The 17398-nt window shown below is 43.4% G+C and overlaps 1 protein-coding gene across 4 annotated transcripts in view; it reads left to right on the top strand.

The window, feature by feature from the left end:
- The first annotated feature begins 954 nt into the window (after window positions 1-954).
- The window catches only part of B3GALNT1 (beta-1,3-N-acetylgalactosaminyltransferase 1 (globoside blood group)), a 47311-nt gene continuing 30867 nt past the window's right edge, over window positions 955-17398 (top strand). For 2 of the 4 annotated variants that reach the window (XR_008913900.1, XR_008913898.1), the window contains exon 1: window positions 961-1030. Coding sequence is in view for 2 of the 4 variants with exons in the window: in XM_007502277.2 (XP_007502339.1) it covers window positions 11590-12543 (954 nt within the window). In the remaining 2 variants the exon portion in view is untranslated. The other 2 variants (XM_007502277.2, XM_007502278.2) reach the window with 2 other exon arrangements.

Raw genomic sequence — 17398 nt, 5'->3', positions numbered from 1 at the left:
GGTTTCAATAATGACTTGGCAAAGTGGGTGGGAATCAGGACAAAAGCAGGATCAGGACCCAAAAAGCCTGTCTGCCAGTGCTCAGAAAGCCAGTCAACAACTGGGTTTCTTTACATGCTGAATTGCTTCCTTCCCAACCTTGGCAGTTGGAGGCCAACAGTTATGACTTGGGGAAGGGAAAGAAGTTCCTTTGAGCAACAGCCATTTGATGGGCTGCTGTCCATTTTGATTTCTCAAGATTCACCTGGCAAATGCCCTTGTTATTTCATAATGAGGTTCCCATGTTTAATCTGAACTGGCCAGGGGGGCTGACCAGAAGGCAGCTGGAATGGGTAATCCTGACAGTTGGCACTGCCCTCTCACTTAAAGGCTTGCAAAAGCCTTTCCTGACATTATGCCACTTTCTTCTCCTAACAATCTTTGAAGGACTGTGCTCTTATCATCCCGATTTTACAGGTGAGGAAACTGAGCTAGGAGGAGGTGAGCTGACTGACCCAGGGTCACCTAGCTGGTGAGTGTATGAGGCTGGACCCAGCCAGGTAGCTGCCCAAAGGACCTTGCTCACCTTCTCCAGAAGGACACCTACCCGGTCTCCAGTCCAGTGGGGAGTTCGCTGCGATACAGGGTACCTTCACCCTGCCCCTGGGACTGTCAGGGCTGAAACTGGCACAGAAATAAATAAGTACCAAGGCTCAGGGAGGGGAAGTGCAAGGAGGTGATGGCCAGCCAAAGGTTTGGAAGCAGGAGACACCCCTTCCCCACCTCCAGTGGAGGGAAAGCGTCCCTCGGGGCTACAGGAAAGGCCTAGGCTGCGATCAGCGATCCTGCAGGGAAATTGAGGCAGGAGGCATCGCGGCCTCCTGGGCCTTGGTGGACTCAAAGAAGGCACCAGCCCGCCGCACTAGGGTCGCGGCCGCTGGGCTGGACACGCCTTCTGGGGCGGCCCCGCCCTCCGCCCCTCGCGGGCCCCGCCCCGGAGGGGGATCTCACTACCTCCCCTGGCTGAGGGGCTGAGCAGAGCGTCCCACCCGTAAGTGAGCCGTCGGGGCCCGGGGTGGAGGAGCAGTGGGGTGGGACGTGGCCAGCGACCGAGCGCGCGGGGCTGCCAGCTGGGACCGACGCCGGGGCGGAGGCTGGGGGTTAGAGCTGCCCCTATCTCCTCCTCGAGTCGGCGCCTACGGGCCCCAGGTGGGGCTCTGACTTGGTGGGAGGGCTGGGGGCCGCGGGAGATAGGGGCGGCAGGGCTCGAGGAGGAGGGGGCTTCCTAGCCTACCTGCCTGCTCTGGGAGGCTCAGAACACCCCCTGCGGGACCCTGGGCGGGGTCACAGGGACTCCCAGCAGGCGGAAAGTTAGATTTGGTCCTAGGAGGGCACTTCCAGGCCGTCTGATGCCCCTCCCCATCTCATTTTTGAGGAGAAAATGGACCCCGCACACCCAGGAAGAAGAGGTTGGATTTGAATTCGGATCCCCCTTTCTCTGTGCCCCCCCTAGTTCATCTTTTCCCGCGAGACCTTTAGAGGGGCGCAGTGGTAGCTAGGGCGCCCCGGATTTTTCTTCTGTCGCGGCCAGGGACACAGTTGCTTCCACGCCCAGCGGCCTCCTTTGTCTGACCATAGTCTGGTTCCTAGCCGGGACTCAATTGGCTCCTTCCCTCCCTAGGTCGCCTGAATCTGCCGAAAGGATTGGGGGTTAGGGGGGGCGGTAAACAGCCCCTCCCAAGAAATGTTTCTCACGGGATCGCGGAGTCCAAACCAAGTCCCTCTTTATGTAGAGGAAACTGAGGCTCAGCTGGCATGCTAAGTAACTTGCCCAGGGTCACCCAGGGACCTCCGGTTGCCTCTGCAGCTTGATAAAGGGACTCCTTGAGGGTGTTGGGGGCGGGGCGGCGGAAGGAGGCTGTGTTTCCGAGGGACTTTTTCTAAAAGGATGCGGACCACCTCTAGGCAGCCCAGACGGGGAGAGGGGCCTCGGGCTGGTGCCATTTCTGCGTTCTGTGCCCAGGATTGTCTCATGGAGAAGCCAGTTCTTGCCCGGGGCAATGGCCTGTACCAACCCGCCAGAGGGCCAGGCCCTCTTTCCATCCCACGCTGAGACTAGACTGGCAAAGTGTCCAGTTCTCTTTCCCCTGAGAGGATAAGTCACTCCTCCGAAGAGCCCCCGTAGTCCACATTTGGGGATGGAAGCACTGCTGACTGCGCTACTCCAAATTAGGGAGAGCTGGGCGGTGTGTGTGGGTGAGAGAGAGAAATACCTAAATGCCTTTTTAGTACTCCGGATTTCCCAGAGCCAGCGGCTCTAGCCCCGCCTCTCTCCAGGTATCCCCCAGGAGAGCAAGGGAGGCTGGAGGGTGCCCAATCGGCCTTTCTCCAACTTTGGGGTCTCAGAAGCCCTTTGTTGTTATCCCTTGTTTCAGTTGGGATTTTCTTGGCAAAGATACGGGAGTGGTTTGCCATTTCCCTCATTTTACAGATGAGGGGGGAGTGATTTGTCCAGGGTCACAAAGCTGGAGGCCACATTTGAACTCGGGGCTCTTCCCCACTGCACGACCTAGCTGCCCACACAACCCCTGTTCATTCTTAAAAATGATGGAGCAGCACCCCACCCCACCCCACTCCTACTGCCCCCAACAGTTTCTGTTCTTCGTGTGTTCTATCTACTGCTATCAGAATATTAGAAATTGAAGTGTCTGAATCATTCGGACCATCATTTTGACCTTGTCGAGCCACTGAAAGGGACCTGGAGGATCTCCAGCCCAGGCTTTGTGCAAATAAACAGGGCTTAAGAGGGATTTTCTGTTTAAGGAAGTTTGTGCCTATTGACAGTTTCTGTTAACTTTGGTACCAGATGAGAATGGCTGTTACTGTTTCCATTTCCTGCCCCAGTGGGAGGTTTCTCCCCCAGCCCTAGATGACTTCCTCTGGACTGTCTTAAAATGGGCTAACACTTAGCCATCCCCCGGGAGCTGCTCTTTGGGGTCAGCAGAAAAGAGTTCTGGGTCCAAAATACTCCAGAGGATCCCAGATCAGATACTTTAGGCAACTGTAGGAGGTGGAGTGTTTCTGGAAAGTTTCAGCTACTGTTTCAGATGCTGTGGCCAGAAACCAGGTTCAGAACTGGAGAGGAATGTCACTAAGAAACCCGCAGAATGGGTTATTCTGTAACTGAAACGAATACACTTTCCACTTGATTCTTCCCAAGTGAGAAAGATCCATTCAGGGCAGAAGGATATTATTTGGTGTGCTACTTGTTTATTAAGGAACCCACCCACTGTGTGACAGACTCTGTGTTAGTGTCTGGAAACAGATATAGTCAAGGCTTGAGTTCAAGTTCTGCCTCTGGCAAATACTGATTATTTGACTAGGAAGTTCTCCAAAAAAGCTAAACTGCAGAGCGTTTATTGGACTAAATTGGTAAGAGCTTCAAGAAGTCACAGGTCTAGAATTATAAGAAGAAGAACATTAATGATGATAATACTAATGGACAGCAATTTGAGGTTTGCAAAAGGTTTTACATACATTATCTTGTTTGATTTTCCCACGACCCTGTGAAGTAACAGGTATAAGCTATTATCAGCTCCATTGTTCAGGTGGAGAAACTGAATCTAAATGACTAGCCCAGGGCTACACAGCCAGTAAGTGCTTGAGGCAAGATGCCAAACCCAGGTCTTCCTCATACATAGATCATAGATTTCATCTATTCATTCATTTATCCATTTATTTTTATTTTACATTTTTGAAATTTAAATTAAAATCTTTTATTAATTCACATAATGCTTTGTTTAAGGACATTCTATTCAGAAGAGTTGTTTTGTTTAAAGTAAAAAAGAAGGGACAGCTGGGGGCTCACTGGATTGAGAGTCAGGCCTAGAGATGGGAGGTCCTGGGTTCAAATCTGGCCCCAGACACTTTCCGGCTGTGTGACCCTGGGCAAGTCACTTAACCCCCATTGCCTAGCCCTTACCACTCTTCTGCCTTGGAACCAATACACAGTATTGACTCCAAGACAGAAGGTAAGGGTTTAAAAATAAATAAATAAAAATAAAGTAAAAAAGAGCATACATTTGTAAAATAATTTTTCAATGGAAACAATTATAATGACTCTTCTTTATTAGGTTATACTCCTTGAGGGCAGAGACTATCTTTTCCCTCATTTTTGTAACTCCAGCACTTAGCACAGTGTTTGGCACATACTAGGATGTTTTATTTTTTAAATACTTAGGCCTTAAAAAAAAAAAAAACTCTTACCTTCCATCTTAGAATCAAAATTAGTTTCAAGGCAGAAAAACAATAAGGACTAGGTAATGGGGGTTAAGTGACTTGCTCAGGGTCACACAGCTAAGAAGTGTCTAAGGGTGTATTTGAACCCAGGACTTTCTGTCTTTAGACCTGACTCTTAGTCTACTGAATTACCTAGCTTACCACACATACTAGGATCTTAACAACCATTTGAGGGAGCAGCTGGATAGCTTAGTGGATTGAGAGCCAGGCCTAGAGATGGGAGGTTCAAATATGGCCTCAGATACTTCCCAGTTGTATGACCCTGGGCAAGTCACTTAACTCCCATTGCCCAGCCCTTACTGCTCTTCTGCCTTGGAAGCAAGACACAGTGTTGGTTCCAAGATGGAAGGTAAGAGTTTTTTAAAAATTGTTGATTGATTTACAGTTTTAGAGCTTGAAGGGAACAGGGAGGTTATTGAATCCTGCCCCCTTCATTTTACAGATGAGAAAACTGAGACCCATGATAGTAAGAGACTGACCTGAAGTTTATTTCTCTTCCCCACTTTTCCTCTGCCTCTCTTAATTGGTTTTTGAAGTCTTTTTTGAGCTCTTCCATCATCTGTGCCCAATCCATATTGTTCTTTTGGACTTTGTGTGTGTTTGCTTTGCTTTCACTGTCCCCTTCTATGTCTGTACCTTGCTCTGTCTCCATAAAAGGTCTTTAGAGGTAGATGCTTTTTTATTGTTTACTTATTTTTCCTACCTAATTATAGGTAGGCTCTGTTTTCTGGGAAATTGGGGTACCCTCTTAAACATTAGTCCTTCTTTGATGCTATTTTTGACTTATTTTCTAGGTTTTTACCAGTTTCAGTTCTTGGAGGATGTTGTGATAGTCTGAGGGCTTTGGGCTCTGGGAGCCGTACTACCCCCCATCCCTATTCAATTGGCCTTTGAGATCCTGATAACTTAAAATCTTGCCTTAGGCTTGGTTGTAAGCTTCTGGTCTTACTTTGATCTTGATCAGATCAGGATGTACTGGAATTGTAGGCTCAGGCTGAGATGTAAGTTTTTGGTCTTACTGGGTACTTGTTCTAATCAAGAACACTCTTGATTTGCCCTGTCCTGGAGCTCTGTCCTGAGTTTTAGGCAAAAAGATCCAGGGGGCTCTACTTTATTGCTATCATCCACCCCAAACTAAGATTTGTGTCGTCACCCCAAGCCCAGACTGGGATTCCTGACTTTGCTCTTGGCCCACACACATCAACTCACTTCAGCCCAGACTGCCCTGGGCTGAGACCCTGGATTTTTCCACAGGTTTGGAACCTCAAGAGGTGTGGGTTGGCTGGGACCACTATTTGTCCAGGCAGGATCTCAGGGTCTGAATGTTGGCTTGGACTCAGGTTCAGAACCTGGGACAACAGATGTGGGGTGGGGGTGGGTGGCTTTCTCTTGGCTTCCTCTTCCCTCCTTGCGACATCCTTTTTGGCTCTGTTCTCTTCTTATCACACTGCCCCAGATATTCTCTGCCTACTTTTGTGGTTTTTCTTTTCTTGGAAATTGTTTCACTCTGTGTCCTTGTTAGTTCTTTCACTCCTGTATTCTTTTGTGGCATTCTTTTAATATTGGTTGGAGAGGATTCCAATGGTGACACTGAGCTTCTGTGTTCTACTCCACCATCTTGGCTCTGCCCAACCTCCTCTGACCTGAAATTTAAAAGCTAGTGATGGATTCAGGATTCAAAACCAGTTTCTTTGAATACCAAGACCAGAACTTTGTCTCAGCCTCTCTCCAGCTCTGTCTCAAAGGGAATATTAGTCACACATATAATTTAAGAGTCAGTTTTCATCTGCCTTTTCCTGGGTCTAAAACCCATTTTAACAAATTACTTCCTACCTAGATGACCTTGGCCAGATCCCCTCTCTCTTCCAGGTCTCATTTTCCTCATATGGAAAAAGTGGGGTCTGATGAGATGACCTCTTCTCCCCTTCTTGTTTCAAGAGTGTAATCATGAATCTCTGTTTATAAAATAAACTTATATTCAGATGTGGGCTGACAAACCCCTTTTTGAGATGTGGATTCTATAAAATCAGATTCAGTGGAAGGATTGAGCATAATGGAGCCTTGGAGCCAATGAGACCTGGATTCAACCCTCTCAATTCTGCAGTCCACCAGGGTCAAGATCAAATAAAGATAGGGGTTGCTGTACCTTCTGTCTCTGTGGGCTGCATCCTTACTCATTTAAAATATAATATTATCTGTGTTTTGCTGTTTAAAAATTTATTTTATTAAACATTTTCCAAATACCCTTCATACAGTGGGGGCCCCATTGGGGAGTGTTGGGGGGCAGGATTTTGACCCCTCTGGTCTATACACTGCTAAGGCTGAGGTAGCAGGAGGAGTTTCTTAACCTGAGGATTAACTGCCCATCCAATGAAATGACAGTCCCAGGCCTGATTTGTGGCAAACTTCTCAACCTTTGTGCAATGCAGTGCCGGATCTATATTACCCAGTATTTAGGTACACTTAGTTGTTATTTCATGCAAAGAGCCCTCAAAGCCTAAAGGACCTCAAACTTTTTGTTTTCATCTTTTTTCCTAAAAGAAAAGAAAATGAAGGGCTTTTAAAATTACAGAGCTAAGGGGACAGCTAAGTGGCTCATGGGAGGTCCTGGGTTCAAATCTGGCCTCAGGCACTTCCCAGCTGTGTGACCCTGGGCAAGTCACTTGACCCCCATTGCCTAGTCCTTACCACTCTTCTGCCTTGGAACCAATACACTGTACTGATTCTAAGACAGAAGATGAGGGTTTAAAAAATAATTCTGTAGCTGAAAAGGGTTGGGGAATTAGCCCTGTAAAACTGCATGGCACAGCAAATGCAGGAGATCGCAACCTCTATTGTGTCCTGGACCCCTTTGATAGTCTGGTAAAGCCTTACACTCCCTCTTTTAAGTGCATCAAATAAAATGTAGAGGATGACAAAGGAAGCTGATCTGAGCTAACATAAACAGCAGAGCTGTTCTCTCTAAATAACCGTATTATTGCATGATGCTCTGGTTCAAAAGGTATATATGTTTTAGTCATTTTGTTTTTATAATTCCAAATTGCTTTCCAAAACAATTACACTAACTTGTAGTTCCACCAACAATGTATTAGTATGCCTATCCTTCCACAACTCTTCTAACACTGACTTGCCTTTTTTTGTAATTTTTGTCAATTTTCAGGGTGTAAGGTGAAGCCTCAGGATTTTGATTTTAATTTCTCTTATTAGTCATTTGGAGCACTTTTTCAGGTAGCCATGAATATTTTGAAATTTTTCTTTTGAGAACTATTTGCCCTTATCCTTTGACCATTTATTTATTGGGGAATGGCTAATAGTTTAAATATATTTATTAATTGTTTATATGTTTTGGATACTAAACCCTTATGAGAGAATTCTGATACAAAGGGTCCCCCCCACCAATTAATGTTGTCTGTGCAGAAACTTTTCAGTTTCAAGGTCCCACTTGTGCTATAATCACAGTTTAATGTTCCTTCATTTCATTTTAATCTTTTTTTTTCAAGATGGCCCTGTTCTCACTGGTTCTTTTCTCCGCATCCCTATTTCTTCTTCACCTAATACAGTTCTTTAGGTTTTTTTTAAAATAGCCTTTACTTTCCATATTAATAACAATCCTAAACAGAAGAACATGAGAGATTTGCATTTTTTTTTCAAATAAGTCACCTTGGGTTGTATCCTAAGCACCAGTGCTCTTTAGAACACATGATTTTGTTCTCTTGTTTTTCTAGTGAGTGCAGAATAGTCTTGCATTATTTGAATGTCCTCTCTTTTATATTTGAAAATCTTTCTCTTGATGAGAATTTCTTGTTTCTGCATTGAATTGTTAAAGTTAACTACTATGTATCTTGCAGTTTTCTGCCTTGGTATGTTGTTTTTTGTTTTGTTTTTTTTTTCTGGAGGCGATCTGTGAATTCTTTCATTTGGAATTTTGTTTTCTATGTTCAAAAGTTTTGGGTGATTCTTTTTTTGATATGGCTTTCATTATAGTATTGAAGTTTTTGTCCCGTTATTGCCTGGCAGAACTTTGATCCTTGGGGTCCCTCCACCCATCCTATCTTTGAGATCTACCTTTATTTCATGTACAGTGAACATATTTTCATTTAATATTTTTGTTTTCTGCTTCTTTTCAAGGTTGTCCTTGACTTCTGTGTGTTTCCATTCTCAGTCTATTGTTCTCTCTTATTTCTTTGGTGAGGCTTGCCATGGCATATTCCTGCTTTTCTAGTCTATCCATTATTTTTACTGTGCAGGACATAAATTCTGCTCTCATACTTCTCATTTCTCTTTTGAACCACTTAGGAACATTGTGCTTTGGTTCCATGTTCTTCTCACATTCCACAGGGCCTTCTGGCTCTTCAAGTGTCAGATCAGTGTCCTTTCTTTTGCAGTATTTATTCCTACATGCTCAAACTCGTTTACTAAATTTGGGGGCTATTTTTCCTTCTATTGTTGCTGTTTGTCCTGTTGATTTATCAGTTTATGTTTAAGGTATTTGAAACTTTTCTTAAGGTCTTTTTCCTGGAATCTTTGGCATCTTCTATTTTCTTCATTCAACACTTTATTTTCCTTATCATTCACTTCCAGACTCCATCCCCAATGACAGTGGTTTCCTTAGAGGCTGGATCTTAAAGCATCTCAATCTCCATCCACACCGGGCAATCAATGGTTCACCAACCTAATTCTGCCTCCCAGCTGACATTTGAATGGTCAGAACTGGCCCCAGCTAGATGCTGTGTTCTTTCCTCAGGTGTAGTGAATGCTGCACAGCTCCTAATATGCATTGTTTTGTTAGCAATAAAAGAGTGTTTGCCTTAAACTGTGACTGCAAAAATATGGTTTCAAGTCAGTGTCTTGAGTTAAATTAAAAATAAAGTGGTTGCCATGGGAAAATTCCCAAATATGAAATACCCAAGTCAGCTGGGTTTTTATGGGGATTTTAATTAATACAAATAAGGAATTAAGAAAAGGGAGAGAAACAGAGTAAGAGGGAATAGTATGAAGGGCCTAGGCCTAAGCCTTAAGAGAGACCAGTCAGTCTTTAATCCACTCACCACAAGATCTTTTCCAAGCAAAACTCTAGGAAGCTGAACTAAGTTCAGCCACCGAGAGACAAAGAGAGAGACCCAGCAGCCTCCTCTGACTTCTGACCTCCAATTCAGCTTTGGCAAGCTGACCCCTTTTCAGAAGCCTTTCTGACCTCCTTTTAAAGAGAATTTTCTCCTATGTCACCTCCCCTAAGTTTTCACATCCACCAATCATAGTAGATGTTTTCACAGGACTGACCATTCTTAATTCACACCCGAGTAGACTAAAACTTTACACCTTTTTTGTTAAGCTTGTCCCTTGCAAGTTGCCTAACCTTCATAGGTACTTAGCACCTTTTTGTATTAGATCTAAAAATAGACCCAGCTTAAGGTTTTTTAGCTTTACTTTAAGTATGGGTTAAGTATTTTTCATTGTTCAGTAAGGAGTTTACAACTTTATCTTTCCCTAAAGTATGCTTAAGTATGGGTGGAGTAATGTTAGAGTTCTCACATTCCTGATCAAGTACCTTCATTGTTTAAAATGGAGAATAGTCTTAACCAGATGTTCTAAGGTAGAGTCTGAGAATGTTTAACATTCATAAGTCTGAGAAATTTTAAGATTCACAGTTTCCTGTCTTTGTGATCTGTCTCACCCACCCTGTTCTCTGGTCCAGCTCCAGCAGTCCAGAGCCTGTTGGCAGATCAGAGCTTTGCAGCATTGGTGCTTCCAGAATGCAGCCCCTGGCATGTGCTTATTTCTGAAGGGCTGTGGTCAAGTTGGCTAGTGAGGCCTGAGCAAACTGGAAAGGAGAGGACATTGGAGTATAGGGGTCGGTTTGGGGCTAAGCCCCTGTTATTCTCCTGTAGTATTGTCTTGAAAGTATTATTGGTGTATTGATATTGTAACCTATGTGCTCATGTACCAGTCTCATGGTCCTGTTGCTTCTTAATTATGGTATTTCCAAATCTTCTGTCCCTCCAAAAGACAAAAGAATTCCTGGGCAGGACAGTAGCTACCACAGGATTCTAGCTACCTCCTTGATAGACCACATTCCATACCAGCTTCTGTTTGTTTAATTAACCTCCTCCTCTATGATCATGTGGTTGTCAGTTGGGTCAATGTTAAATCCCATGCCATGTCACATGTTCATTGGCTACCTTCCACTCCACATTCCTGGATTCTTCAATAAAAAGTTTGGGAACATGTGCAGCCCCCTCTCTCAATACCATCAAAGGAGCACGCTGGAGCCCATGTGTTTTAACTCTTTGTTCCTTTGTTCCATTCTTGCCCACTTCCCCCTCAGTCTCCATTCTCCTTCTCAGGTGTCCACCCACAAAAAGAGTAATAAGGAACTGCAGGCAGGTCCTACAGGACTGTTAGTGTAGCCCCTGCTGCTGCTAGCATAACCTCAGGGTCAGTGAGTGTCAGGTCTTGGGTTTGGGGGCATTTCACATTTTTTCTTTTGGCTTCTAAGTGTCCCAGACCTTGGAAACAACTGTTGGGGCTTTATCCTTGATGCGTTATGTCTGTTTAGGTGAGATCTGAGTGGTCTTGGGGATGGCAGAGCATCCCATCTTATCCATCATCTCATTGCTCGCATGACTTCTAAATACTCTGGTGAATGGCTTTTCATCCACGTACACACAGAGTCCTCCCATCAAAAAGTACAAAAGCCCTAAGAAGCCCATGGAGGAAATGCACAAGGCTGGTAGGGAGTCCTTTTTTGGGTCCTTCTGATCTAGCTTACCCCTTTCATGTTACAAATGAGGGAACTAGGACTTGTTACTTAGAGAAAGAGAGAGAAAGGAGGGTAGAAGACAAAAATTAACCAAAGGACAACAACCTGGTTCCATCAATCAACCAATCAACATTTATTAAATGTCCCTAGGTGCTGGGATCACAAAAAGGAATAAAAGAGAGCCCCTGCACTCCAGGAGCTCACAGTCCAGTGGAAGACCATGAGAGTGGCTGCTCTCAGCAAAATGGTACAAAAGGAAGCTGAGGGTTGTGGGGTGCAAATCTTGCTGGGGGCTTGGCAGGAAGTCCTGAGTCCAACCTGAAGAGAAATGAGGAAATGGGAATGCTAAACCCATTTCCATGTATTGGTATTAGTTTGCAGGCAGTCAGAGTGTGGGTGTCACAAACCATTTAAAAAGGGACCTTTTGGAGGGGAAAATACTCATCTAGGCCTTGTTGGGTTTTTTTCAGATTTGGGGGCTCCCCCCTTTTACAGTCCCCAAAGCCTGCGTTTGACCTCAAGCCTCCTCTTTGACCTCAAGAAGGCATAGAATGTCTGTAAGAAACCTAAAATGGAGCCTTTGGCTGCTCAGCTTCCTCACAGTTGCCATGGTCTGGTACCTCAACCTCCCCTCCTACACAGAGATTGAGAACTTCAGCTGGATGTATTTCTATGAGTACAAGCCCATTTACCGTCAGAAATTTGCCTTTACGCTCCGGGAGCGGGTGACTTGCTCCAAGAAGGACCCATTCCTTGTCATCTTGGTGGCCTCTCACCCTACAGAGGTGAAAGCCAGGCAGGCCATTCGAATTACTTGGGGTGCAAAGAAGACTTGGTGGGGACAAGAAGTCATAACATACTTTTTACTAGGCCACCAAGAGGAGCCCAAAGATAACATGTTGACCTTGTCCGTACAAGATGAAAGCATTCTTTATGGTGACATCATCCGCCAAGACTTTCTAGACACCTACTACAACCTGACTCTGAAGACAATCATGGCATTCAGGTGGGTGGCAGAATTTTGCCCTAATGCCAAGTACATAATGAAGGCAGATAACGATGTTCTTATCAACCCAGGAAACTTAGTGAAATATCTTTTGACTTATAACCAGTCTGAGAACTTTTACACAGGCTACCCTTTCCTCAAGAGTTATTCCAAGAGAGAATTCTTCAGAAAAACCTACATTCCCTACGAGGAGTATCCTTTTAAGGTGTTTCCGCCATACTGTAGTGGCTTCGGTTACGTGTTCTCCGTAGACTTGGCTCTCCGAGTTTATGAAATGATGGCGCATGTCAAACCCATCAGGCTTGAAGATGCTTACATTGGGATCATCTTGGGCATCTTAAAGGTAGACATTCATCTTCCCGAGTCCAATGACCTCTTTTACTTGCACTGGTTTTGGTTTAATACCTGCAAATTCAAGCACTTGATTGCGGCCCATGGCTTTTCTCCCAAACAACTCATTAAGTACTGGCAGCTTGTGCAAAAGGAAGACAGTTGTTGACCCTCCATTTTGCTCTAGCCAGACCAAGGACTTTGCAGAAAACTCATAAAGTTGGGCTGTGAACTCACCAATGGAGAACCCCCCCCCTTTTTTTAAACACCCTTACAACTTCCATCTTAGAATGAATACTATGTATTGGTTCCAAGAGAAGAACGATAAAGGCTAGGCAACTGGGATTAAGTGACTTGCTCAGGGTTCCCCAGCTAGGAAGTGTCTGAGCCAGATTTGAACCCAAGTTCTCCCATCTCTAGACCTCTTCTCAATCTACTGTGCCACCTTGCTACCCCACGTTGAGCCCTTTCAGAAGCATCATAAAGAATCTACTCGTCCTTGCAGTGTCCTCTTCTTATTTCATTGTATTTTACTTTTGAAGATAATGATACAAGAGACCTCTATTATGGTATTTAAAGAGAGAAAGAGAGGTGGGGGGAGGGAGGGGGATAGAGAGAAAGAGAGAGAGATGAGTGTTAAAAAAAATTCCTTAAAAAGAAAATGGTAAATCCTGCTAATTATACAAAAATCATCTAAGGATTTGAACATGTCACAGGAAAAATTTAAAACTATTTTATTTAAATATATGATATTAAAACTTTTCTATTTAAATGTAGAACTTATTTATTTAGGACTTCTGGTAAAAATGGAGTGTCCTGGAGGAAACTGGAGAGTATTGAAGAAACTTTCAGAGTATTGCCATGGATGTGAGGTCTGGATTCTCCATTGTCAGAGTCATAATACACACTTAACACTAATATGGGAGTGAATATAATTTAACCTTTTTTTTTTCATTCTACAAAAAGGCTGTCAATAGGCCAGTGCCACAGACCAAGGTTATTTGCAGAGGACCAACCTAGCTTATTATGAGAAAGCACATCACCTGTAAGCTGGTCACTTAGTGATGATGTTATTTTGACCAAGCCTGGGAGGAGCAGGCATGGATGAGTTGGGATCTGGGTCACTGGAGAGAACCGTGGTTAGGGTTTGATTTGAGTACCTTATAGCAGCCTTTGATTTTGCATATGAAGCTATGGTGGTCTAGGCAGGATTAAATAACTTACCTCAACCCAGAAGACGGTGGAACTTTTGATGCCTCCTGGGCCATTATTATGGTCATCTGTTAATATATTGATAGTAAAAACATAGTTTGGGAAAGCGATGGAGGGCCAGGATGGGAGCTGGGAAGTCCTGGATTCAAATGTGACCTTAGATACTTCCTAGCCATGTGACCTTGGGCAAGTCATGTAACTCCACTGGCTAGCCCTTGCCACTCTTTTGCCTTAGAACTGATACATGGGATTGACTCTAAGATGGGAGGGGAGGATTTAAAAAATGAAACATGTAGTGTGCCTTTTTCCAGTTTAAAAATTTAAATTCTGGATACATTTGGTGCCCTTTGGGGGTTGGAATGCTTCTCGAACAACTCCTGGGAGATGGATGACAATAGAATGACTCCTTGAGGGTTTAATTTTCGTTTTTCCCTCCGGAGAACCCGGCACAGTGCTGGCCTGTAGTAAGTGCTTGGTAAATCCTTATCAACTGTGATGTTGCAACATATTGAAGGCCAGGAAGATCGGGACTGCAGAAAACATTTTGCTTTGTTCATCAGTAGAAGTGTTGATGAGGAAAGACCTGCACTATATGTCTTATTTCTGGGAAATGGGTCCTTTGTGTGGTTTGTTTTTGCATTTTATTTTAAAATAATTAAGTTTTATTACTCTCATGTGCAAACACACAACTAGAAGTGGACTAAGCAAGTTTTTAGTGACTAGATAAGTAACTGCCTCAGTAAAAAGCCAGATGAACTAAAGGATAAATGGTATCTCCAAAGTGCTCGGTCAGATAACAAAAAGCACTTCACCCCTGCGGCAGAGCAAGAGAATTGCTAGACCAAATGGTGGAGACTGTTGGATGTAGTCTCAGAAGAGGGTATTTTGACATAATTATTGTGCTGCTTGGCACACAGTAGGAGCATAATAAATGTGTGTCCTTCATTCTTGACCAGGGAGGGTTGGATCCAGGAGGTGGGAAAGGGTATGAAATGACGAATAAACATTTTCAAAGGAGGTGATATCTTCTCTTTCCTAAAGAATCTCTAGACATTGTGAAGCCCGGATTGGAAATGAAAAGACCTAGTATTGCCCAATTGAGATTAAGACCTTACCTGAGGAAATGGGATATAAAAATTAACTACAAGCTGGCTAAGAAGGTGGGGATGGAGAGCAGATGCAGACTTCCTGCCCAAAACCACAGCTTCAAATACAGGAATGGCAGGGATTTTGGCCAGATGGTACAGCTCTTTGCTTTTGATTCTTTCTATCGGTGATCAGGCTAATTGCTTTTTTTACTTTGCAATTATTGTTGTATCACTGCTAAGAATCTAAACTGATTGGAATGACTATATTGGGGAGGAAGAAGAGGGAGAAGGGAGAGAACTAGATCTAATCACTTTCCCAAGTATTTTAAAATACTTTCATTAAGAAGAGGAAATTAAGGCAATCATTAAAAACTACTATGCCCAATTATATGGCAACAAATATGGCAATCTAGGTGATATGGATGAATACTTACAAAAATATAAATTGCCTAGACTAAAAGAGGAAGAAATAGATTACATAAATAACCCCATATCAGAAAATGAAATCCAACAAGCCATCAAAGAACTCCCTAAGAAAAAATCCCCAGGTCCAGACGGATTCACAAATGAATTCTATCAAACATTCAAAGAACAACCAATCCCAATATTAAACAAACTATTTGACAGAATAAACCAAGAACAGGTTCTACCAAATTCATTTTACGACACAAACATGGTACTAATCCCAAAGCCAGGCAGGTCAAAAACAGAGAAATAAAACTACAGACCAATCTCCTTAATGAATATAGACGCAAAAATCTTAAATAGGATACTAGCAAAAAGACTCCAGCATGTCATCATGAGTGTTATTCACTATGAAAAGGTAGGAGTCATACCAGGATTGCAAGGATGGTTCAATATGAGGAAAACCATCCACATAATTGACCATATTAACAAGCAAACTGACAAAAATCACATGATTATCTCAATAGATGCAGAAAAAGCCTTTGATAAAATACAACACCCATTCCTATTGAAAACACTAGAAAGCATAGGAATAGAAGGGCCTTTCCTAAAACTATAGTGGTAGTCTCTCGGTAACCAAGGATGACAAGTTTTCATCTATGGTGTATAGATGAGTGTGCACAAAGACACTTGTGCATGAAGGAGATTTAAGTGGAAAAGTCATTGCACAGAGACAGCCCCACTCTCTCGGAGTTGGAAGCCTGGGTCCAATGGCACGAAAAATCGTTATACCTGGAGACTTCCTCAGTTGCATTGGATGGCTGTATTGTCTTTTGTGCTCCAACACGCCCTAAGCACTCCACAGTGCTTTGCTGCGTCGCCATCTCAGCTGTTGAACCTTCTTATTGGTTTCTTCTGTCTGTTCCGCCGAAGCAGTCTTCACATACTGGGTGAGCAAAGCCCTGGTTCACCAGGGGTCGACGACCCGATGGCTACCCTCACAAGATTTAGCCAGCCTGTCAAAGCCATTGTCCGGGATGTGGCCGCTGCCGCATGCTAGCAGCTACTGGGAGCCACAAGTGAGAGCTGGGTGTCAGGTGAGGGTCAGAGGCTTGAAAGCTGCCCTAGGAGGGCATGACAAGCCCTCCATACCAGAGATGCTACCCTTCCCTGAGCACCCCATACACCCCTTCCTAAAACAGTATATATCTAAAACCATCAGCAAACATCATCTGCAATGGTGATAAACGAGAAGCCTTCCCAATAAGATCAGGAGTAAAACAAGGATGTCCATTATCACCTCTATTATTTAACATTGTACTAGAAACACTAGCAGTAGCAATTAGAGAAGAAAAAGAAATTGAAGGTATTGAAATTGGCAATGAGGAGACCAAGCTGTCACTCTTTGCAGAAGGAATCCTAGAGAATCAACCAAAAAGTTACTCGAAATAATCAACAACTTTAGCAAAGTTGCAAGATACAAAATAAACTCGCATAAGTCATTAGCATTTCTATATATCTCTAACCCATTTCAGCAGCAAGAATTAGAAAGAGAAATACCATTTAAAATCACCCTAGACAATATAAAATATTTAGGAATCTATCTGCCGAGACAAACACAGGAACTATATGAACACAACTACAAAACACTTTCCACACAGTTAAAACTAGATCTAAACAATTGGAAAAACATTGATTGCTCATGGGTGGGACGAGCTAACATAATAAAAATGACAATCCTACCCAAATTAATTTACTTGTTTAGTGCCATACCCATTGAACTACCAAAAAACTTCTTTACTGAATTAGAAAAAACCATAACTAAGTTCATTTGGAAGAACAAAAACTCAAGGATATCCAGGGAAATAATGAAAAAAAAATGCAAAGGAAGGGGGCCTTGCAGTCCCAGATCTCAGACTATACTATAAAGCAGTGGTCATCAAAACAATTTGGTACTGGCTAAGAGACAGAAAGGAGGATCAGTGGAATAGACTTGGTGTAAATGACCTCAGCAAGACAGTTTATGACAAACCCAAAGACCCCAACTTTTGGGACAAAAATCCATTATTTGATAAAAAAAAACTGCTGGGAAAATTGGAAGACAGTGTGGGAGAGATTAGGTTTGGATCAACACTTCACACCCTACACCAAGATAAACTCAGAATGGGTGAATGACTTGAATATAAAGAAGGAAACTATAAGTAAATTAGGTGAACACAGAATAGTATACATGTCAGACCTTTGGGAGGGGAAAGATTTTAAAACCAAGCAAGACTTAGAGTCACAAAATGTAAAATAAATAATTTTGACTACATCAAA

This window comes from Monodelphis domestica, chromosome 8 (assembly GCF_027887165.1).
Source record: "Monodelphis domestica isolate mMonDom1 chromosome 8, mMonDom1.pri, whole genome shotgun sequence".
In the NCBI taxonomy this organism is placed as follows: Eukaryota; Metazoa; Chordata; class Mammalia; order Didelphimorphia; family Didelphidae; genus Monodelphis; species Monodelphis domestica.
Note: the sequence above shows the minus strand (reverse complement) of the source record. Positions and strands in the feature narration are given on the sequence as shown.